Source organism: Pimephales promelas, chromosome 6 (assembly GCF_988280905.1).
Source record: "Pimephales promelas chromosome 6, fPimPro1.hap1.1, whole genome shotgun sequence".
NCBI lineage: Eukaryota > Metazoa > Chordata > Actinopteri > Cypriniformes > Leuciscidae > Pimephales > Pimephales promelas.
In genome coordinates this window covers 37781531-37806627 of record NC_142774.1, presented here as the reverse complement: position 1 = coordinate 37806627, position 25097 = coordinate 37781531, and the positions used below count along the sequence as shown (strand labels likewise).

The 25097-nt window shown below is 34.9% G+C and overlaps 2 protein-coding genes across 2 annotated transcripts; both read left to right on the top strand.

The window, feature by feature from the left end:
• Positions 1-121: 121 nt before the first annotated feature.
• On the top strand, positions 122-8869 carry fastkd2 (FASTK mitochondrial RNA regulator 2). Its single transcript, XM_039648371.2, has 12 exons — positions 122-260; positions 1228-1852; positions 3200-3303; positions 3392-3500; positions 4484-4607; positions 4709-4848; positions 4943-5115; positions 6000-6163; positions 6242-6466; positions 7957-8041; positions 8182-8296; positions 8534-8869. The coding sequence occupies exons 2-12, from the start codon at positions 1265-1267 to the stop codon at positions 8660-8662; spliced, it is 1956 nt and encodes a 651-aa protein (XP_039504305.2). The 5' UTR covers positions 122-260; positions 1228-1264; the 3' UTR covers positions 8663-8869.
• Positions 8870-10111: 1242 nt separating this feature from the next.
• Positions 10112-24103, top strand: gtf3c3 (general transcription factor IIIC, polypeptide 3). Its single transcript, XM_039648388.2, has 18 exons — positions 10112-10295; positions 10480-10579; positions 11653-11924; positions 12022-12145; positions 13417-13608; positions 14443-14608; positions 14810-14957; positions 15357-15489; positions 15735-15835; positions 17111-17282; positions 17427-17629; positions 17702-17803; positions 20347-20482; positions 20759-20984; positions 22207-22397; positions 22582-22706; positions 23537-23689; positions 23890-24103. The coding sequence occupies exons 1-18, from the start codon at positions 10209-10211 to the stop codon at positions 24010-24012; spliced, it is 2754 nt and encodes a 917-aa protein (XP_039504322.1). The 5' UTR covers positions 10112-10208; the 3' UTR covers positions 24013-24103.
• The last annotated feature ends 994 nt before the right edge of the window (positions 24104-25097 follow it).

The following is a 25097-nucleotide window of genomic DNA, read 5'->3' as shown; positions in this document are numbered from 1 at the left end:
CTTTTTTTCAAATCTATTTTTTATGATTTTAAAATAATATTATATGCATAATATGGATTAAAGAAGTTTTATATATATTTATTTCACCATTTGGGCGGGGTTTTAAAAATAACATTGAGAAAAACAAGTGATACTACAAGCGGAACTATCGTGCGGAAGCATTCGTGCGCGCGCTCCCTGTTTCTGTCCCTCTCTGTCATGGCTGCGCTCACAGTGAGAGCAGATCAGTGCACATGTGTGAAGACAACACCAACCGAATGGTAAGATCCTTATATTATGAGTATTAAATATGATATCAAGACCGCATTAAAATATATGACTGTCATAATTAACTTCAAACATGTGGATAGTATACAAGTTTTACTGCAACATTGAGGCATTTCTTCAAGGTTTCTGTACAAGGACATGCAAAATAAGCATTAAGTGTATTTTTTTTTCCATTTACATTTTTCACTTTATTTTATTTATGTCTGTAACGTTAGGTAAATTCAACAAATGCCTATCTATTTGTTCGAGTTGAAATGTATTGCTGATAATCAGACAGATACGTACATACAAATATACATTTATTTTTGGGTTATTCTGATTCTAGTAATATTTCAAGATCTTTATATAGTGTGTCTTCAAAACGGATAAAACTTACGTTCAAATCTAACAAAACTGAATAAAACTGTTGCAATTTGCAATATTTATACAGTTATATTACTGTATTGGAAAAAAAACATCAAAACAATTAGATGTACCTGAACAATTAACGTTACATAGTACATAGTCTTTGTGTGTCTTTACCATATGTACCAGATAAGGAAACTAATAGGAATAATTTTGTACTGTAATGTAAACATGGATCATGTGATACTGCAATTAGTAGAGATAGTGTCATTCTTGTCTTGTAAAGAAATGTACAATAGAAAACATTGTAAGATGCACCTGTTGTCGGTGTGTTTTAGTTCATTGTTTAACAAAATGTGCTAGTGTTGATAGAATTAGCTAATTTGAAACATATGAAGTGCGTTGGTCATTTTAGTGCATTTTGAATGTGAAATTAAAAGTTGGGCCAAACTAAAATTTGCTAACGAGAACTGTGTGATTAAAAAGGTTTAAAAAATTGATCAAAATTTATTCAGACACCTTCAACATTTCACACATTATCACATTTTATTCACTATAGTTTAGAAAAAGGTAATAAAATATGACATTGTTTGACCTTTTCGTTTGTTGAAACAGGTTACATCATATCTGAAGCTTTGGAGAATCACCCACGATGAGCATGTATAAATCAGGTTTGGACATGCTCAGATGTGCTCTGAGATCCACGTCGCTGTGGACATCTGACTCTTTTAGATGGACACAGATGTCATTATGTTATATAAGCAGAAGCTTTGCTGTATCATCTCAGCTGGGAAGAAAACACATTCAAGGACACACATTAAAACAAGTCCGGTATTACAGTCAGGGTGGTCATGATGTTCTTAATGTTCCTATTAAGCAAACAGAGACCAGCGAACCCCTGAATAAAGCAGAAAGGATTCCTATCTACAGCCATTTGGAGAACTGTTTTTGCCCCACTGATGTGCTGGACACGTTAAAGCAGTACCCAGCGTCGCAGGATCTCATCAGCAACATCTTCACACGCATGTGGGTCAGCACAAAGAAACTGACGGAAGAGCAGCGGAGCTGTGAGCTGCGGCTGATGTATGAACACCCGGGGTTTCAGGAGGTCTGTGAACGGGCTGCGATCGAAGCCTGGCGTATGAAGAGCGATGATCTGGCATACACTTTGCTGGCCATTGTCAACCTGGGAGTTTCACAAAACACGCATGTTGTGCAGGTGCTGCTACGTGTTATACAGGTGAGTCAAGTCTTGTGAATGTAATCGAATCACGTTAAAGGTTTTGTCTTCAAGGCTGAAAATATAAATTTTCGTTAAAGGTGCAGTATGTAATTTCTGAGAAATGCTATTGAAAGTGGATCGGACAGAGTACACACTTGTTAAAGGAGTAGTTCACTTAAAAAAAAAAAAAAACTTTTGCTGACAATTTACTCACCCCAATGTCATCCAAGATTTCCATGTCTTTCTTTCTTCAGTCGAAAAGAAATCAAGGTTTTTGATGAAAACATTCCAGGATTTTCTCCATATAATGGACTTCAATGGGAACCAAACGGTTCAAATGAGAGTTTCAGTGCAGCTTCAAAGGGCTTTAAACGATTCCACACAATGAATAAGGGTCTTATCAAGCGAAACGATTGCTCATTTAAAAAATAATTAAAGTTTAAGTTTTATAAGCTCAAATGGTTGCCTTGCTCTGTTCTGTGATGCGCGTTCGTGACTCTCCTGTTTGAACTCGTTCATCAAAATGAATGAATCTTTTTCCGAGTCAATTCCTTCATTTTGTTCGCTGAATGAACCAAACCTTAAACCTTTTTTATTTGTATTTTTTTAAATGAGCGTTCGTTTCGCTTTATAAGACTCTTATTCATCGCCTGGAATCGTTTAAAGCCCTTTGAACAGTTTTGCAGTTTGCACTGAAACGGTCTTTTGGACCTTGAACCATTTGGTTCCCATTGAAGTCCATTATATGGAGAAAAATCCTGGAATGTTTTCATCAAAAATCTTAATTTCTTTTCGACTGAAGAAAGAATGACAAATGGACATCTTGGATGACATGGGGCTGAGTAAATTATCAGCAAAAGTGTTTTTAAAAGTGAACTACTCCTTTAATATTAGACTTTCCAGCGCAGGAGAGAAGCGTGCAAGTCTTGAAAACAGACGCTAAAGTTGATTTGTTTCTCGTCCATATGTGAGCAACATTAATTTTGCTATTTCACAGATCCAAGATATGCTGTCATTTTAGCTAGAGTAACAATATATCAACAGTGTTTCTCAGAAATCACTTACAGAATGTTGTAATAGTTGCACAATATTTAAATTCAGATTGGATTTAATAAATGTATTTTCTGTGTATTATATATATTGATTTATTTCAAATGTTTTGGATAAAAGTCTCTTCACCAAGGTGCCATTTATTTGATCAAAAACACAGTAAAAACAGAAGTGTTGGGAAATATTATTATTTAATATAATTTAAATTTGAATATATTCTAAAATATAATTTATTCCTGTGATGCAAAGCTGAATTTTTAGCATTATTACTCTAGTCTTCAGTGTCACATGATCCTTCTGTTATGCTGATTCCAGGAACGGCTGAATGAGTTTGAAATAAAAGCTCTTTCGGTGTTGGCTGGCTGTATACGGGATATGGAGGACTGTAGGAACGTTCAGGCCCTAAAAGACGCTTTAAGGTGTGAAGATGTAAACAGCCCTAATATGACCTTATAGTGTGTGACAACTGTGTGTGTGTTTTCATCACTTTGTGTTCTGGTTTTGAAGGTTGTTGCTGAAGGATCGTATTCCTGAGATCCAGAGCGTGGTTGTCCTGCAGAGCATGATGCGTGCGGTGGGCCAAAACTCTCCGACACACCTGAAGAAACAGCTGGCGGTTAGATTTATGATTTATTCACATGAAATGTATATCACCTAAAATGTATTGTTTACTGATAGTAGCTGCGTTTTCATTACAGATTTTAATTTTTCATTTCGCGATTTCAATTTGCGCAATTTGAAGGGTAATGGAAACACGGCTACTAACACTGGGATTGAATCTAATAAAAATGTTAAAAACAAAAAATGTATTTTTGTGTTAGTATAGTTTTATTAATATTCTGAATGAGTGTTTTTTTTAAATGTCAGTTTTAATGTTTGTTTAGTTTTTAATAAAAAAAAAATAAAAAAGTGCCTTTGTCATATTCGTTTTTTTTTTTTATATTACCATTTAGGTTTAATTAATTTTTGTTGTAGTTTGTTTTTATTTTTGCATTTTTTTCTAGTTAATGATATTTGTGCTTCAAATTAAACTTTCAGTTTATTGCCAATGCAACATTTCTAATTTCCATTTAGTTTAAGCTTTTCAACTAATATTTATTTTATTTCAGCTTTATTTCAATGAACAGAACTGTTTTTATAAGTTTTAGTTTTAGTCAACAATAATAACAGCCCAGTAGTAGTTCTCATTAAATTCTCATTCCTGTAATAGTGTTTTTTTATTTATTTATTTTTTTACAACCATGATATGTAAATACTTTACAGTTTGGGGAAAAGCATTTTTTTCTCTTTGTATTAATTATAATAATTCATATTTTTGTAAATTATTTAGTTATTTATCACATTACAGGAATGAGAAAGAGATTTTTTTGCATTAAGAAAGATATTGATATCACAAAACGTATTGCTTCATGGATTATTTTTTTTCAGTCTATCTTTTCTTATGATTCTGGGATAAAATAATCCTAACATGATGCAGCTGTCTAACAAGAAATGATTATTGTTTCAATGTTTACAACCTAACAAAGGCCAATAATTTTGAATGAAATAGTGGTTTATCATGATCCGTTTCTAGCTCGATTCCTCTCTGTTCCCCCTCAGATAAAGACTCTGTCATTGGCAGATGAGTTTAACCCACCCAACAGCCAGTACATGTTCTCCAGCCTGGCTTCCATGGGTCTGAACTTCAAACCTCTGCTGGATATCTGCAGCAAGAACATAGCTGGTGAGATAGACCATGATCCTCTCAGACGTTCCCAGAACTACAGGAAACGGAGTGAATCGAGACAAGTCACTGTCACTTGACCTTTCATTGTTTCCTTGCAGAAAACGTGCATGAATTTCCATTCGGTAGGCTTCTGTCCGTACTGAAGTCTTGCCATGAGCTTCGCTACAGAAACCACGCCCTCTTCAACTCTGTCTCCGAGTACATGGCCAACACGCTTGAAATGTGGACTAACAAACAGGTGCGATCTGCTGATCCAAGTGAAACTGCACTGTACATTCAAAGAGGAATGCACAATATATTTCTTATTGAGCATATTTTTTAATGTTTTCCAGGTTATTCTCATTCTAGTATCATTTGAGGAACTCTTGTTCAGACCTGTGGTCCTGCTGGATGTATTTGCAGAGAGAATCATCGAGAACCCCGACAGTCTGACCCTGAGAGACGTCCTTAGTGTTTTAAAAGTCTATTCACTCCTCAATCATGACCTGAAAGAGAAAAAAACAGAGTAAGCCATTGTTTTAATTCTTATTCACTTACACTGTCAAGATTTTTTTTATTTTCAAGTGTTCATTCTCACCCAGGCTGTAATTATTTGCTCAGAAATGCAGTAAAAAGGCAGTGAAATTTTAAAATATCTTTTTTTATTTGAAATAATTTATTCCTGTGATGGCAAAGCTGAATATTCAGCATTACTCCAGGCTTCGGTGTAATAATTATTTTATATATATAAATACATACACATGCTTGAATATATTTAAGAAATATTTTCATGTATATAGATTTATTTATAGTTTATATTATATATAAATGTAAATATTTTATATATAAATAATATTTTTTTCTTAAATATATATGCATGTGTGTGTATTTATAAATATACGAAATAATTATACACAGTGCACCCACATATATTATGTAAACGCAAACTTTTATTTTGGATGCGATTCGCGATTAATCGTTTGACAGCCCTAGTTTAAACGTTAACTAAATTAGTCATTGCGCATATCCCTAAAAAGGACCACTTTAATATTTTTATGTAAACCACTATACTTTTTTTCCAGGATTTTTTTTGATGAATCGACAGTTCAACAGAACTAACTTTATTTGAAATGGAAATCTTTATTAACAATATTACAAATGTCCCTATTGTCACTTTTGATTAATTGAATACATACTTGCTGAATAAAACATTAATTTCTTTTTTTTTTTTTTAATTACTGACCTAAAACTTTTGAATTGTAATGTATATTCAGTCAAATAATTGTCCAATTAAAATAAATAGACTTGTATTTCAGAATATTCAACTATTATAAATCCTCCAAAAACCCAAAGCAAAAGTTGTCTCTGTCTCTGACTTCAGCAAACTTATACTTGCTGCTTTTTAATTAGGTTTCTGGCAAGTATAACGAAGGTCTTGGAGTCCTACCTTCCAAAGATGACCCCCAACGACCTACTGAAAGCCGTTTACTGTCTGGCATTGCTGGAGCACGTCCCTCAAACCCTACTGGATAAACTGCTACAGCGGGAAACCATGCACCAAATAATAAAGAAAGGTTAATATCTCTACTTCCTCTCCCTCCTCATCCAAAGTGCATCTCATTTCAGCTGACGTCTGTTCTGTGTCCTCACAGGCAACCAGTCGAATAAGGTTCAGAGGTGGCTGCACATGTTGGGTCTGTGTATGCGACTGGATGAACATCAGCTGCCACACTCCCTGAGGTCTATCCCAGACTTCCACTTCACAGTTCCTGCTCATAAAGTCCCAGTCAACCAGGAAATGCTCAGTGCAATCAAGAGCATTGTGGGAAATGATGCGGTTCAGGACAGTGTGCTGGAGGAGAGCTTCTACTTCATTGGTGAGATGAATTGCGTGTTTCTGTGCCGTTTTCTATTGATTTCAAGTTCAAGTGGTGTTTACAGTGGCAGGATTCAAACTAACATTCACCACATGAGCACCAGAAGCTCAGTGTGTCGAGGCAGATGCGCTAATCGATTAGACCAAGCTCAGACTTTAAAGGAGTAGTTCACTTTTGAAACATTTTTTTTTAGTGGACTTCAATGGGAACCAAACGGTTCAAGGTCCAAATGAGAGTTTCAATGCAGCTTCAAAGGACTTTAAACGACACCAGACGATGAATAAGGGTCTTATCTCGCGAAAAGATCGGTCATTTCAAAATAAATAAAAAAATTTAAGTTTTATAAGCTCAATGGTCGCCTTGCTCTGTTCTGTGATGCGCGTTCGTGACTCTGAACTCGTTCATCAAAATAAACAAATCTTTTTGAGTCATTTCGTTGAATAAACCAAATGACTCGAAAAAAGATTCGTTAGATAAGACCCTTACTCATCGCCTGGTGTCGTTTAAAGCCCTTTGTAGCTGCACTGAAACTCTCATTTGGTTCCCATTGAAGTCCATTATAAGGAGAAAAATCCTGGAATGTTTTCATCAAAAACCTTAATTTCTTTTCAACTGAAGAAAGAAAGACGTGGACATCTTGGATGACATGGGGGTGAGAAAATTATCAGCAAAAGTTTTTTTAAAAGTGAACTACTCCTTTAAAAAAACAGAAATGTTTTCGGATAAGTATCATTTTCTTTTCCTATATATTTTTATAGTATAACTGTGTCGACGTGGTAAAATTAATAGTAACTATATTTAATTATTTATTATTATCATATTTTAATTTATTATTATAATATTTAATATAACACAATTATGTAATTAATATGTTGTAATTTATTATATCATTTCAAATAATAAAACTGTATGTATATAGTACCTTCCAATACATTTAAAGTGTGTGTTTTTACAAGTGTTGACAAAAAGTGAATTTCAGGAAAACTTGTCCATGTTAAATTTACTCTAAAATCAAAAGGATAAAAAACAATAAATTATATTTTGCATAATAAAAATAAAACTTTTAGCACCATTAAGATCCAATACAATGCAAAGTGTTGTATGACACACTATGCAAGCAATGAAAATGAAAACAAAAGTTTATAATAAACCAGTAGATGTTTGAATAGAATAAAATAAGATTTATCAAACAATGAAATGTCCATAAAGCAAAGTAGAATATAAAATAAAAATAAAAAATATTATGGAAATAAAACTAAACTAATAGTAAATGTTTATGTATATGTATGTACATAAAAAAATACATTATATTAATTGCATATTCATTTACATTATAATATTGTTATATATAAGCTAAAATAGATTACTTTGTGCAATCAATCACATCTCTACCTTCCTGCTGAATCATTTTGTTCAGAAAAGTTACACATCGTGGATGTTGTGAATGGCATTTTATGTTGGATTTAACATGGTTTGCATCTTTGCTTTAGACTTTGTGATTACTCTGCCTCGTCCAAAACAAGAAACCTGCGACCTCAAAGCAGAGGATTCTGGGCCACCTGAATGTCCCCAAAGGTAACAAAACACAAGACAGCTTTGATGTTTAAATGAAGAATCGTATGATCATCTCACATTACCTAGATGTTTCCCCCCAGTTCTGGATTGTTGGAAGTTTGATTTAGAGATACTCAGCTCTCGTCTGTCCTATATTTCAGGATTGCGGTGATCTGCGCTCCACCTACTTCATTTTGCTTTGGCACAACACATCCTCGAGCCAGCTTGGTTGTCAAACTTCGGCATCTCGGAAAACTTGGTTATAGACCTGTTTTGGTAAGCGTGTTATACTCTGATACACACTAAAACCTGACACATAATGATTTTTAGTCATGTATCATAGTAATATTATGAAATACCTTGGAATAGCACGCAAAATATGGTATACATCACAGTACTGATATAGTACTCTTTTGTTAGGGTAACAACTGCAGAGACTTTACCAAAAGATCAATCTCTGGTTCTCGATTTTGCATTTCCAATAATATTCCTCACATATATCCCCCTTGTTAGGTTCCTGTCCTTGAGCTCAACTCTAAAACTGAGCAAGAGAAGGTTCAGATGCTACAGAAGCTCATTTTTCCAGAACAGGAATCCTCTGGAACGCAGGAAATACTGAACAACAGTCCAAAAGCAGAGTGAATCTCGTTACAGATCCTGACGGAGCAGTTCTGTAGTATTTAATTTGCCTTTTGACCGTAATCAAGGATGGATTCATGATGCATATTTAGTGGTGTGTAATATCAATGTTGTACAGTTATGTATTCCTCCAACACCAAGTGAAAAATATAATGAATAAAATATATGCGGTGAAATGTTTTAATAATAATAAAATACTGATTGACTTTTTCAGTGTTTCTTTTCAATGTGGTTATATTTTGACTTCAGAAAAATAGGATCTTTTGAAGGAGTAGTTCACTTTAAAAAAAACCCATGTCATCCAAGATGTCTCTTTCTTTCTTTCTTTCTTTCTTTCTTTCTTTCTTTCTTTCTTTCTTTCTTTCTTTCTTTCTTTCTTTCTTTCTTTCTTTCTTTCTTTCTTTCTTCAGTCAAAAAGAAATTTAGGTTTTGGATGAAAACATTCCAGGATTTTCTCTATATAATGGACTTCAATGGGAACCAAACGGTTCAAGGTCCAAATGAGAGTATCAGTGCACCTTCAAAGGGCTTTAAACGACACCAGACAATGAATAAGGGTGTTGTCTAGGACCCTTCGAGTCATGACTTGAAAAATGATTTGTTCATTTTGATGATTGAGTTTGAACAGGAGAGTCACGAACGCTCATCACAGAACAGAGCAAGGCAAGCATTTGTGCTTATAAAACTTAAACTTGTTTATTTATCTTTAAAATGACCACTCGTTTCGCTAGAAAAGACCCTTATTTATCGTCTCGTGTCATTTAAAGCCTTTTGAAGCTGCACTGAAACTGTCATTTGGACCTTGAACCATTTGGTTCCCATAGAAGCCCATTATATGTAGAAAATCCTGGTATGTTTTCATCAAAAACCTTCATTTCTTTTCGACTGAAGAAAGAAAGACATGGACATCTTGGATGACACGGGGGTGAGTAAATTATCAACAAAAGGTTTTTTTTTTTTTTTTTTTTTAAAGTGAACTACTCCTTTAATAGTAACTAAGACATGTATATTTAGATTCGCACATGCACAGAGAGAGAGAGAGATGTTGTGTTTTAGTTTTATGAGGACTTTCCATAGACAATGTTTTTTTATACTGTATATTATATCCCCCAAACCTACTCATCACAGAAAACTTTATGAATTTTAACATTTAAAAAAAAAAAACAACAACAACAATATTTATAAGCTGTTTTCCTCATGGGGACCAAACAATATCCCACAAGGATTTCGTATATTGCCGTGTGTTTTAATGTTAGGTTTAGCAAACATACTTTAAACATACTGAAAAATGAATTTCCTGTAATATAGGCTATCTTTCCATACTTTACCAGTGGTTACCACGATAACTGCGTTATAATCCTTGGACACGCGGTGGCGGTGTAGGGCTTTTGGGATCACGTCACTTGTGTTTGTGTTTCACTTACCGTCGAAGAAGAGTTTGAGCTTTCTAATTGGCTGAGAGGCAGGACGCAGTGAAAACAGCGCTCGTACGCCGTGTTATGATTGTACTGTATGTCATGAAGCAGTAAACTTAATCATTTAGTCTACAATGTCCGAATTAAATGATTATTTAGAAGGTAAGATTACTTTCGAGGAGTTTGAGAAGCGGAGAGAGGAAAGAAAAGCCAAGAATAAGGTAACTGATTTTATTTTATTAGTAATTTGGTCGGCTCACATGTTCACCAGTGTCTTATGTACAGTTTATTACAGTGTAAATGCCCACGAAGCATTCATTTTGGATTGTGATTTGGGCATGAACCGTTGTAATGCATCATGGTGTTGTTGAATTCTTGTGGATTACAGCGCATGTTGTGTTTCAGGATCAGAATGTGTCAGACGAGGAGGAAACTGCAGAACTGGGGGATTCTGCTCCATCCACTTCAAAACTGTGTGCTGGAGGAACACGCAAACGCCAAACAGGTGATATTACATCACATTACCATGGTAACAGGGGCAACGCTACAGGTGAAAGGGGTCAAAATAATATTGACATTTTTATGAAACCTCACACCTGTTTTTCATGTCATTACAATGTGCCAGTTACATAAACAATGTAGGACTTCAAGACTTTTTTTTGCAGTACAATTTGTTGCTTTTGTTGAAATTTCACATGCATACATTTTATTTATCTATGGTTATTGTTGGTTACTCTTTATTTTAAGGTGTCATTGTTACAGTGTAATTATATATTTAAGTACGGAGTAATATTAAGCAACTACATGTACTTACTATAGGGATAGGATTAGGATTTGGTTGAGGGTTAGTTGCATGTAAATATGCATAATTTACTGTTATTACTATGGTAAGTACATGTAATGTATGTAACAAGGACACTGTAAAATAAAGTGTTACCTTATTGTTTTTTAAAGAGGAATTTCTAATGTGGAATCATTGAGAGGGGTGAATAGTCCCAAAGCAAAGTATTTGTATTCTATATTTTGAGGATTTTGGTTTTATAATTTATATATATTTTTTTTCTTTTTATTCATTTAGTTATTTATTGTTTTACCTACTTATTGTTTAGTATGTTGTTGAATGTGATTTGAAAATTCAAAGTCTTTGCTTGTAAATCTTTCAATTATGACTTCCTTTCTGTTCATGTTAAAGGGATAGTTCATTTTGAAATGATTTGTTGGTATATTTTAGCTTACCTTAAGGGCATCCAAGATGTAGGTGTCTTTGTTTCCGCAGTAGTTTCAATTTTGATATTTTTAGGTCAAAAAATGAACAAATGTTCTTGTCTGTCAGTCATATAATGGAGGTCTATGGTCACCACCTCAAAGAGCATGCACAGAGAAGTCCAAATTAAACATGATTTAATGACTCGTAAATGTAAGTAACATATACCCTTTAAGTATATGAATTAAACAAATCAATACGGTAATTAATGAGGCTTACTTTTCTTGCTCGTATAGCAAACGTATGGAGCATTTGAATGAGGCATGTGGAGATCAACATTCAGTGTGATCGTATTCTGTGTGATGTCTTGACAGAGACGACAGAAGAAGGAGTGAGTCCATCTGTTCAGAGAGCTTTTGCCTCCATGATGGGAGACGGACTGGAGGAATGTGTGGATGAGGATGAAGAGGATGAAGATGGGAAGATAGAGTGGAGAGTTGTTGGAGAAGAGGACGGCGACGACGATGATGATGACGCTGAAGAAGAAGACGAAGATGAAGAGGACAACGACAGCAATGAAGTCACACCCGGAGATGTGTTCGCCTTAGAAATGGAGCTGAACCGTGAGAATAAGAAAATGATGAAGGTCAGTAGTTCGCCCTGCTAGGTCAACATTAAACATCACTGTAATTGATCATGATACATTTTCAGTTTATTTCTAAGCACACTAGTTATTTGTTTAGGAGAGACGTCCCCGCAGTAAGTTACCTAGGGCTCTCAGAGGACTCATGGGAGAGGCCAACATCCGCTACGCTAGAGGAGACAAGGAAGATGCCATCCTGATGTGCATGGAGATCATTCGCCAAGGTGGGTTTTTGTTGTTGGTTATTTGCGGTGTGAAATGCACAGTTGATGTGGTGGAGTCACTCCAACAAACAGATCAAACAGAGCCATGGTGATTAACCCTCAATCAGGTCATGGGGTCTATACGACCCCAATCGACTTTTACTTAATAAAAAAAAGGTTCCCTTCATCTCAGTGGAATAAGATTTTGGGACTTTTCATACATTATCTATCTATACACACACACACACACACACACACACACACAAATAAACTGGGCTTGATTTGGTTGTTCTGAAGGTATTTAAAAAAAAATGTTTACACTTCTGGTCTTTGGGGTCAATATGACCCCACATTAAAATGAATGGGAAATGTGAACAAAACTAAATATATTTTCTTCACTTGTCAAAAAAAAAAAAAAAAAAAAAAACCCGGCATAAATCTGAATATTTTTACACAGAAATAAAGGCCTAGTACTAGAGCATAAATGCAATGTATCATAAAAAAATAATATTTCATATGCAAGCTAATGGTGTAGTTGAGGAATTGTGTGGTATATGGATACAAAAGTACTTTATATATCCAAAAACACAGCATTAATGATTAGATGAGAAGTAAAAAAAAAAATATATATATATATATATATATATATATTATTTGTATGATTAAAACTGTATGATTTGTATGATTTTGTACGATTACTCAATCAGTTGTTGGGGTCGTATAGACCCAGAAGTGTAAACAGGAAACAAAGACCATTTGAAGGTTAAACGTGGTACGAATGGAAGTTGCGATAGTCTTTTCTTTTCTGTGTGACGTATATCAGAGTGAAGCGGCTTCTCGAACAAGAAGAAAAAGGAGGGCGGGGCTTGATTTTTTTTTTTTTCCATGGGGAGTTAATCGGATGCTTATGGTTTGCTATTGGTCAATCTCATGTGAGTGACAGGTTGTCCCGCCCACACTCCGAAATCTCCCACTACTCACTATATAGTGAGCTGTGACACAATCTACGTCGCCGAGAGACGATCGAGTAGTGTCCGAAAGTGGTGTTTCTAATATGCTGGTGAGCTCACTATGTAGTGTTCTACTATGTAATGGTTTGAGTGGAGATTTCAGACACAGCCATCATCTGAGAAGAGCAGAGATATCACTGCAAGAGGCAGAGGAAGTTCTTTATTTACTCTTATTTACAGTAAACACTGCACTATGTACCATGGAAGAACTGTCAATTTTGATTTAATGGCGACTTTAATTGTAGTTAGTAGGATAAACCCAGTCTCTTCCACCTCTCTCAGCTCCTGTGGCGTACGAGCCGTTCTCCACGCTGGCGATGATCTACGAGGATCAGGGGGACATGGAGAAAGCGCTTCAGTTCGGACTGATCGCTGCTCACCTGAACCCCAGTGACTGTGAAGAGTGGGTCAAGCTGGCGGACATGTCCCTGGAGCAGGACAACATCAAACAAGCCATCATCTGCTACACTAAAGGTCTGTACACACACAGGAGATACTCTAGCATTCAAAATGTGTTTCTTATGGTCACCTGGGGTGAATTTATTTGAGGAAAAACACTAAAAACTTAAAAAATATTATTACAATTTAAAGGAACTGTTTTCAGATTTGAATCTATTAAATTGTAATTTATTCATGTGTTCAAAGCCGTATTTTCAGCATCGTTAGTGTCACATACTGTATACTAATGTGTTGATTTGCTACTCAAGGAACATGTATTTTATTATTAATGTTGTAAACAGTTACACTGCTTCACTTTAATAGGACAAAAGAAAGTTCAGAAGTAATATTTGAATTACGTTTGTAATATTGTAAATGTCTTTACTGTCACTTTTGATCAATTCGGTGTATCCTTGCTATTATTTTATTTTATTTATTTATTTATTTTTTATTTATATCTTTATTTGACATGGACATACAATTACATTGGACGAGCCATATGCATTTGTTTTTAGTGATTATAGCATAAATGCTAATTTTCAACACCTGTCCACAGGAGGCTTTTGAGAATAAAATAAAATACAGTAACAAGGGAGAAAAATAAAAACAGCAAGTATCAGAATCAGAAAGTATTAGTATCAGAATCTTCAGAGTATTAGTATCAGAATTTTAGATTCAAATTTGTACTTTTATTTTTTGTTATTATTTATAGATATTATTATTCATTTGTTCTTGTAAATCTGTCTCTTCACATTACTTAAAAATGACTTTAAATATTTAGAAAAAGGGTGTGGCTTCCACAGATTATCACCTTGCTATAAATCAGCAGATGTTCATTTACTGAGATGGCTTTGTGAAATGTGTTCCCAGCTATTAAATACGACCCCAGTAATGTTCAGTACCTGTGGGAGCGCTCCAGTCTCTACGAGCAGGTCGGGGAGCACAAGCAAGCCATGGACGGGTATCGCCGGATCCTCAGCCTGCTGCCACCATCCGATGGAGAACAGTTCATGCAGCTCTCACGAGACATGGCAAAGTACGGTGGTCACATATATTCTGAATCTTATGTTGATTTCCGAAACACACCCTTAGTATTTAAACACTTAAAACTACCACTGCACACTCGTGATTTTAAGATTTACATGGGGAGTTTGTGTATAAATGTAGATATGTGCATGATTGTTGCATGACCATTTCTGAATCCACACAGCTTGAACTGTGCATGTATTTATTTCAGGAGTTACTATGAGAGCAGCGAGTTGCCTTCTGCTATAGGGGTGATGGAGGAAGCTCTGGAGAGACATCCTGAACTAGTCTCACATGAGTGTGTCAACATGGCTTCTGAACTCTTCATAGCCAACCATCAACATGACAAAGCTCTAGAGGTGAGACCAGATGAAAACAATTAAAAATATATAGAGCAGAACACGGTGCCAGATGGCCGATATTACAGCGTTATATAGAAATGCATGTCATGCACACACACACACACACACACACGCTCACTGGCCACTTTGGACCCACTTTTACTTTCAGAGCTGCCTTAATTTTTTTTTAAATTAAAAACAACTATGAAACTGCCGTTCATGTCAAATTCAAGTGAAAATGTATCAATTTGATCTATTGTATAAAAAATATATTTAATATTTAAAGATTTTAAAATTTACTATTCATTATATTTTGCTTAATAAAGTTAGGAACTACTTTTTGCATTTTTGAACACATGGCCTCTAAGTGACTCAACTTTCCTCTATTGTAAAATGCTAAAATGTGTGTGTCTGCAGGCACTGGTGAAGTTTTGTGGCATCGTTCTGAAAAGACAGGAGAGAGAGGAAACAGAGACGGAGACTGGCGACCGGACGCCTGCACAAGATCCAGAAGGAGAAGAGAAGAAGGAAAACTCTGAAGTGGAAAAAGGTGAGATAAAAGAGATGAATGTTCTGTCATAATTTGTATTGCTGTACCATAGAGTTGTCTAAATATACAATAGTAATACTAATATTTAATGATAATACAAATGTTTCCTGCAATTACATTTATTGAACCGTATCTTTTCATGGTGTACTGCATGTATTATATGCTGTAGGACTTTGCTGATAATAATACTGTTAATCAGAGAAAAGCATTATGAACGCATCACTAACATGATTTTAAATGCATAGGGAAAATCTTAGAGGTGGAGATTCCTGATGATGTTCCCGTCGACATCAGAGTGAAGATGATGGTGTGTCTTATCCACCAGCAAGTCTTCAAACCTCTGGATGTAAGTAGATTTCTACACATACACAAGCTCTCATTTGTTTCACTGTATTAAGACTGTTATCTTCATTCTTGACTCATTTGAACAGTTTCCTAAGTGAAGCTACAATGGTTACTAAACAAATAGAATAGGATTCTGAATTAGTTTCTTAGTTTCATTGTAAATACTGCTAATATTGTTGGTTTCTGAATATTTTCCACATATTTAAGTCGTCTTGCATTAGAAGTGTCTGCTAAATGTTTTTGTAGTTTTGTTTATGAAAGCGCATTATCTGCATCATATTTGTGTTTAACGTGTTCATTTTACGTTCATAAATAAAATGCCAAATTTAACATTCAAAAGGGGTCATTTTAAAGGGGTCATGAACTGGCTTTTTAAATTTTATTATATTGTTGTCTGAGGTCAACTTATGACGTTTGCTTGGTTTTTGTATTCAAAAACGTCAAAATTAATAAGTAATAGACTATTTTCTACCCTAGTTTTGAGCCTCGCTGAAAAACGCTCGGTTTTTATGGGCGTCTCGCACTGAAGATTTGGAAGTAAACGCCCACTGCTGTGAGTGAGTTTCAACTCACCCGTCGATGCACTTGGGGGAACTTGTTTTCAAAACGTCCAATGTTGTAAAATGGCGACCGGAATGATCCGCCCATACATGTTCGACCCAGAGTCCGTGTGTTGCACAATTCCAGTCAGATCCAATATAGACGGCACAGCACCGTTCTTTCCTCTTAATCGGTTTGCAAATCCAGTCTTGTTGACAAAACAATCCTCAGTGAAGTGAAGCGAACAGACGGACGATGTTTTACCTCATCAGCTGAACGTCATTAAAAATAAAGTTTATCCATGCAGTCCTATTGGAATCCAGAGGAAGCTTATGCAGCGACTGCGATATTTTGTATTGCTCGGCATCTCGATCCGGTTTGTCATCACAAGGTAGGCATCTATGTTATTTAGCTATGCGTGAATGAGCGAATCGGTGGGCGGGCCTAAACCGGCCGTGTTAAAGTAGGCGTCGATGATCTTCTGCGGGGGTGGTGTTTTATCCTCTTTGACGTCATATTTCCCCACTTTGAAAAACGAGTCGTTTGTCAATAAAACAAGGCCGTTTTCACTTCTGAAACTTACAGGATATTCTTATAATATGATGACCTCTTAGATGTCAAAAGCTCAAGGAAAATTAGATTTCTCAGTTCATCAGCGTGAGTGAACACCCTCAAGAATCTTCCAGATGAAAGCATGCTGATAGAATAAATGTTGCCTGTGCCCTTGTGTCTGCAGCCCATGTTGACGTCTCTGATGGAGCAGAGCCCGGAGGAGCTGGGTGATTTGTATTTGGACGTGGCGGAGGCTTTTATGGAAGAGGGCGAGTATAACTCTGCCCTGCCTCTGCTGTCCGCCCTCGTCTGCTCGGAGAGATACAACCTGGCGGTCGTTTGGCTCCGACACGCAGGTTACACAGCACTATCAACCTTTTCTGGGGCACTAAATGATGAAAAAAGTTTGCTGTTATTACAGTAAAATGTATTTTTATCTGGTCTAGAACTGCCTACTTAAACAGGAAACAGTAATCGGATTGTGATTTACTTGTTTGCAGAGTGTCTGAAGGCACTTGGTCATTTGGAGGTTGCGGTGAAGAGCTACAGTAAGGTTGTTGAAATGGCTCCATTGCATTTAGACGCCCGTCTGGCACTGTCCACCCTCCAGCAGCAGTTGGGCCGACCCAACATGGCCCTCGAGGCCCTGGAGCCCATGTATGATGCCGAAACCCTTGCACAGGACTCTTCCGCCGCCCAGCAGGTGTGTGTATATCATGGTCTTTTGTTTAAATGTGATGTGCTCGTGTTAAATTATGTGTGTGATGTTTTTCAGGAGCTGAAGCTGTTGTTGCATCGCTCGACTCTCCTGCATGCTCAAGGACGCGCTGATGATTACATAGACACTGTATTGACCATGCTGTCCATGCTACTAAAGGTCAGATTCTGTGTTCAATGTTTGATGGTGATATGAAGTAGAGCCCGACCGATAAAGGATTTTGAAGGCTGATACCGATACAAATATTTGTTGCTTTTAAAATACAATATATCGGCCGATTTTTTTAAAAATTTATTTTAGGGCTGTGCAAAAATTAATTGCGATTAATCGCATCCAAAATAAAAGTCTGTGTTTACATAATATATTTGTGTGTGCTGTATATAATTATTTTTTATATACCTATGCATGCATGTATATATTTAAGAATTATTTGCGCTTAAATTCTGTATATATATATAAATACATAATCTATATTATATAACTATAAATATTTTATGTATATGAATAACACATTTTCTTAAATATATACATGCATGTGTGTGTATTTATATATACAAAATAATTATATACAGCACACACAAATATATTATGTAAACACAGACTTTTATTTTGGATGCGATTAATCGCAATTAATTTTTGCACAGCCATAATTTATTTGTTTATTTCAGAAACGTGCTACAAAACATTAACAGATTTCCCTAACATTAGTTATTGATGAGTTTTAACTAAAATAATATGATAATGCATTTTAAAAAGAAACTTGTTTCTTTTATTGTCTCTTATTGTATTAAAGTTCTGATAAATAAAATAATAATTAGTCCCTACATTGCCTTATAAGCTACCTGCAACCTGGATCAGGATGTGTGGCGCGTTATACAAGAGTGTTGCCAATAGAGATGGTGTAGAGTGCCTTCTGGTGGATAAACTGTACAACTCCAACACTCATGACATGGTTTAAGCGTGTTTCGTCCGTTTTTATTTTATTTTTGAAATATTAATTTATCGGCCATTATAACTGCCAATACCGATAGTTTGGAAAATGCCTAATATCGGCCTGCCGATAAATCGGTCTGGCTCTAATATGAGAGCTGTGTGGCTTATGGACAATACAGTACAGTATATTGATAGATGTACACAAAATACCTGGAATTTCAATATAGACTACTGTTCAAATGTTTGGGCTCACTTTTTTTTTAAAGTCTCTTTTGCCCACCAAGGCTTTGATCTGCAAAAACATTAAGAATTGTTATCATATTTCACACTGATATTTCAGATTTCACAACGCTGAATTTTCAGCATCATTACTCCTCGGAAATCATTCTAATATGCTGATTTGCTGCTGTTGTGGCAAAAATCCTGTCAAACATCATCACTGCGTAAGAGACACTCCGAGTCAAATTAATATAGAAAACGTAGTATTTATTCTTTCAAGAATAGGCCCAGTTGCCAACACAGCAGTTATACTGTGGAATAAGTGAGACGCCTTCAGGGAGACATGAGACAGCTCTTATAGTCTTTTCAAGGTTCCTCTTCCCCCACTGTACCTTTCACCCACCCAGATAAGGCCTTTACTGCTGTTTAGTCTCTGCCTAAGGACACAAACTTGTACTGAAATAAACTGGCTAAAACTGGCCTAGTCTAAGGTCAGAGGTCCTGTCCCATATGTTCCTGAAACGTCACCCACAACCACGTACACATCTATATTTTACTCATGGAATTGGTTCAATGGAAAAACATGGCTCAGACTACCTAGTAATCTTCACTGATGATTAAAATTTCCATAACACTAGTTTCTAGTGTTATGTTAGACTACTAGTTAGTCTATATGTTAGTCTACTAGTTTCTAGTTAGACTAGTTTCTAAAGTAACATTTCTCATTTTCATTTAGTTTTAGCTGAAGTACTAAAATAACTAAAACTAAAAACTATTTAGAGATTACAAAAGGAAAAAGTAATAAAATGACAAAACACAACAAAATTACTGTAACTAACTCAAATTAAATTGAAAACATATATATATATATATATATATATAAAATATTTCTATTTTCAATTTAATTTGAGTTTAAATTGAATTAAATAGAAAACATAAATATATATATATATATATATATATATATATATATTTCTGTTTTCAATTTAATAATTTAATTTGAGTTTAAGTTGAATTGAATTGGAAACAGAAATATAATTTTATATACATTTATTTCTGTTTTCAATTTACTTTGAGTTTAAATTGAATTAAATTGAAAACAGAAATTATATATATATATATACATGTATATGTATGTATGTGTGTGTGTGTATATATGTATGTATATATATATATATATATATATATTTCTGTTTTTAATTTAGTTAGTTATAGTAATTTTGTTGTGTTTTTGTCATTTTATTAGTTTTTCCTTTTGTAATCTCTAAATAGTTTTTAGTTTTATTTATCTTAGTACTTTAGCTAAAACTAAACGAAAACCAGAAATGTTGCCATAGCAACTAGCTAATTTTATTTTATTCAATTTTATGTTTATTTCAAGTATGAAAATGCTTGTTTGATAGTTTTAGTTCTAGTTAATGATTATAACCTATATCAGTCGATAATATGACCATATCAGTCAACCACTAGTGGTTCATTCCTACTCTCTGATTACCAGGTTTATGAGACTTGATATTTTACACAATGTTGTGCTTTCTTGTTTTGTGAAGGTGGCGATGGTGAGGGCTCAGGTGTGTGTCGTCTCTGATACGTCCTCCGGTGTCAAACATCTGAAGCTTATAAAAGTGCCGCGCAACAAACTGATGGAGATTGATGACCAAGAGGCAGCTTATCTGGATGTGACGGGTAAAGCACATCACATGGAATTACATTAACACTTATTCATTATGCCATTAAACTGCTGTCCTACGACTTTAAGATCACACAATGAATTGCATGAACAATACTATTTACATACTACAACCCAGATCCAGTCAATTGAAACTAAACCAGCTCTTTTTTAAAGTCAACAAGCCTTTGTAAACTTGCATCAGAATGTAATGACTGGCTCCTCCTCTGAAACATCTTTTCATTTGACCTTTTCCAAGTCTTCTTAAGTATCCGAGTGTCTTTCTCTCTTAGGTAAGACAAGCGTCCTCTCTCGAGAGGACTGGTGGAAGCTGTTACTGCGCTGCTTGGGTGTGCTGTGTGAGTTGAAGCGCTTTGCTGAGGCCGAGTTATTAGTCGACACCTCTTTAGAGTACTACTCCTTCTACGACGACCGCGTCAAGCGCAAAGAGCTTGAATACCTCGGCCTGTCCGCCGCCTTCCTCGACCTCAACTTCCGCACGGCTTATGACTATATAAGGTCAGTCAGTTGTATACTCGAGTCTCGGTCTGTCTACACGAACATCCTAAATAAAATCATTCATTGATTCAAAAAGTCATTCACAAACTTCTACACGTTTCTCTCCTTGTTTGTTTGTTTGTTTATGCGGTATTTTGGCTATAATATGATTTATTCTTATGCCCTGTTGTACCATGTTTAAAATACAGAATCACAATTTTCCACCAATTTTCACTAGTTTTAGTGGGAAATGCAGTTTGTTTTCTGTGATTTTAATGTTATTATTTATTCTGTGTTTATAAAAACTGATTAAGTTGATAAAATATCTTACACATTTAATCAGTTTTTGTTTTGTTTATGCAGTATTTTGGCTAATTAGATCTATCGTTTTAAATCCATGCTTAAAACACAGAATGCTGCATTATCCACCAAAATTGTATTCTTTCGGTTGTAAATATATATATATATATATATATATATATATATATATATATATATATAAATATGTAAATATATATTAGGGCTGTCAAATGATTAATCTGATTAATCGCATCCAAAATAAAAGTTTGTGTTTACATAATATATGTGGGTGCACTGTGTATAATTATATATATATATATATAAATACACACACATGCTTGTATATATTTAAGAAATATTTTTATGCATTTACTGTATATAGATTTATATATAATTTATATTATATATAAATATTTTATATATAAATAATATTTTTTTCTTAAATATACATGCATGTGTGTATATATATATATATATATACTATATATAATTATACACATTACACCCACATATATTATGTAAACACAAACTTTTATTTTGGATGTGATTAATCGTGTTTAATCATTTGACAGCACTAATATATATGTTTCTTATTATTTATTTTATATATAATCGTCTGTTAAAGAATACAGATATCATGTTTAAAACACAGATTCCTGCATTTTTCACTTATATAAATACAATTTTTGTGGAAAATGTGGTGTTCTGTATTTTAAACAAGATAAAACTATAAACGAAATAGCCAAAATACTGCATAAACAAACACACAATGGGAGGAACATGTGTAAAACTCAAGATAAACTGGTTTGAGGAACACAGGATGGCATATACAATCTGAGGCTGAATGTTTTTTGATTGAGAAGTGGCTTTAGTGACCATTTGTGCTTCTTTCTCAGTAGAGAACTTTTCTGTAAGTACTGTAAATATAGCCCATCTATTGCAGGTTGATGTTAATGGACAATGTGGAACGGACTCAGCTGTGGAACGTGTTTAATCAGGTTACCCTGCACTCTCAGGATGCCAGACATCATCGTTTCTGTCTGCGTCTCATGCTCAAGCACCCCGATAACCATGCGCTCTACCTTCTCAATGGACACACCTCGCTGGTTTCTGGGACTTTCAAACATGCACTCGGTATGGACATTAAACCATTTGTTTCTGGTGCTTCATGTGGTGTTTATTGCTAGGTTCTGTTCATGAGTGGGTCACACCTAGTTGAAATGTTTATTTAGATTTTATGCACATAAATGGTGGAACCTGCACTATAAAAATTAGTTTTATTATGATTGTTTTATTCTACGTTCTCTTCTCTGAGTAGGTCAGTACATGCAGGCCTTCAGAAACCAGCCAGACCATCCTCTTCACAGTTTGGTTGTTGGTCTCACGTTCTTCCATATGGCCTGTCAGAGGTTCGTCATGAAAAGGCATTCCCTCGTTATACAGGTACAGCACGATATGTATTTTTTTCTAAACTAGCTACTTTTGAGTGTAAAGTTGCTGAAATTTCCCCTCTGTTTGGCTTTCTAGAACATGCTAGAAAAAAGTATGTTTTGCTTTATCAATTAAAATTCTATGTATTATATTATATTATTTATAAATGTTAAATGATTTAGCATTACATTTCTTTTATGTAATATTCATACATTTTCATTTACTGCTGAATAAAATTTTAGAAAGCATTGTAATACAGATTTATATATTTATTACCTTTACCTCACAATGGTCTTAATATTTGCTTTATTTTAGTGTGTGTTCACACTTGGCATGTTTGGTTCTATTAACCCTAAAACCGTATTCTGGACAAATGTGGGCAAAATAGTTTTGATTTAATTTTAAAAAATACTTCCCTTGATCTGAGCGGTACAAGACTCGGCTACTTTTGCTAAGTTTGCCTCCTGAACACACACATTTTTTTCTTTTTTTTGACTCAATTCTACAATGTCAAGTGTGTGAAAAAAAACCTCCTTAATCTTGTATTTGGGTCAAAAATGGGCACCCATAGAAATGAATGGGAAAAACTGTAATTTAGAGCATTTTAAAATAAGCCAAAAAGTGGACCGAGCTACAAGTGTGAACACACCCTTAGTTATGCAAAAGTGAGTATATGTTTTTTTTTTTCCCTTGGCATTTGGAGTATTTTCAATTTATCAATAGTATTAATAATAAATTAAAAAGCTGCAGTAGTTATTTTAAAACTGTAGATGTCCCTATTTAGATTGCTAAATGAATTTGTGTAATATCTGCATAGATAACGTGTTTTGGTTGTTCCTCAGGGTTTCTCATTCCTGTGGCGCTATGTGGATCTCAGAGGTCATTGTCAAGAGTCCTTGTATAATCTTGGCCGGGCTTTACAGCAGCTCGGACTCAGTCATTTAGCCATTCACTACTACGAGAAAGCCCTCTCCCTTCCCCCACTCAAAATGGAGGTAAGACGCTTTCAGTTTAATATCTGTGTGATCCACTATACATGCATAAATCATCACAGAAATCTCCCAGATTCTCAAAACATTGTAAACAAGACACACATTCAAAGGCTCTATGCTGTAAATATGTTTATTTATCTGTGCATTAATAGGCTGTTTAAAATGCTTTGTGAAATGCAAATGATTTCTCTTGTCGTTTTAAGGGGATTGATGATGATCAAGTGGATTTGAGAAGAGAGATTGCCTACAATTTATCTCTAATTTACCAGTCCAGTGGTAATAAGGAGATGGCCCGCCATGTCATCTATACTTACTGTATTGTCTGACTCAGTGAGCCTTTTACAGTTGCTTCCTTAAATGTATAAAATCTACTATATTTTGTACTATATTTTCTTTTCAATAAACTAATTTATTATATTCATGGAGTGTTTGATTTTTAGTTGTGTGTTTGTTTGGGTGTAGTATTAAATATATAATGTATGTGTGTGTGTTTATATATTGTGTGTGTGTGTGTATATATATATATATATACATTACAATACAATTATCAGCTTAGTCAAATATTTAGGAGCCCCAAAGCTTATTTGCAGTTTATTACAGAATTGTATTGCCAAAGTCTGAGCATTTATGTGCATTTTGGATGCAGGTATACAAAGGTAAGCATTAATGTCTAATATGCTATATATTCTTCTACACACTTTTCTGAAGTTAATTCAGCTCTAAGCAGTCTCTCCGTTCACTCTTTGTTTTATAAGTAATTGAACCTTAAGTGTGCTAACATTTTTTTGTACTGGTTATTTAGTGCTTGCTAAGTGCAAACTTACAAATTAAAGTAATTTCCCTCCTTCAGGGAATGTAAATTACCAGTAGAAATCCCCCTTCACCCCGGACCCCATTTTTGCGAAACATGAATTTCAATTCACTCTTTTGAATCAGTTCGTTTGGGTGTTTCATTTTCATGAACTATATCCAAGTAAACTATTCAATCGTTCCCTCAATCAAAAGTTTCTCAACAAGATAGGACATGTTCAGACAGTCATGGCCGTTACGAAACATTTCGACTAAACAGACTTGAAGGGACATTTTACTCCTAATGTCGTTCCAAAGTCTTTTGTTCATCTACGGAAAACGAATGATGTAGGTATTTTTTTTATGAAATCCGAGAGCCTTTTGGCCCCATAGACAGTTGACACGTTTTGACGCTTCAAGAAGTTCATAAAAAGATCGTAAAACCGCTCAATATAGATTTACGATCTCATTATGAACTTTTTAAAGCGTCAAGTGTGTTTACAGAAAGCTCCCAATTTCATCAAAAGATCTTCATAATGTTTGTGCCGAGGAGGATGAACAAGGATGTCCCACTCAGGATGTGTTCAAATTTTCTTTTCAGTTTTTTCCGAAGCTGTATTCC

Coding starts and splice junctions, on each gene's coding strand:
- fastkd2 (XM_039648371.2), top strand. CDS start 1,265: ATGAGCATGTATAAATCAGGTTTGGACATGCTCAGATGTGCTCTGAGA. Junction 1,853..3,199: donor TGCTGCTACGTGTTATACAG/GTGAGTCAAGTC, acceptor TGCTGATTCCAG/GAACGGCTGAATGAGTTTGA. Junction 4,849..4,942: donor AAATGTGGACTAACAAACAG/GTGCGATCTGCT, acceptor AATGTTTTCCAG/GTTATTCTCATTCTAGTATC.
- gtf3c3 (XM_039648388.2), top strand. CDS start 10,209: ATGTCCGAATTAAATGATTATTTAGAAGGTAAGATTACTTTCGAGGAG. Junction 12,146..13,416: donor CATGGAGATCATTCGCCAAG/GTGGGTTTTTGT, acceptor CACCTCTCTCAG/CTCCTGTGGCGTACGAGCCG. Junction 20,483..20,758: donor AGCTTATCTGGATGTGACGG/GTAAAGCACATC, acceptor TTTCTCTCTTAG/GTAAGACAAGCGTCCTCTCT.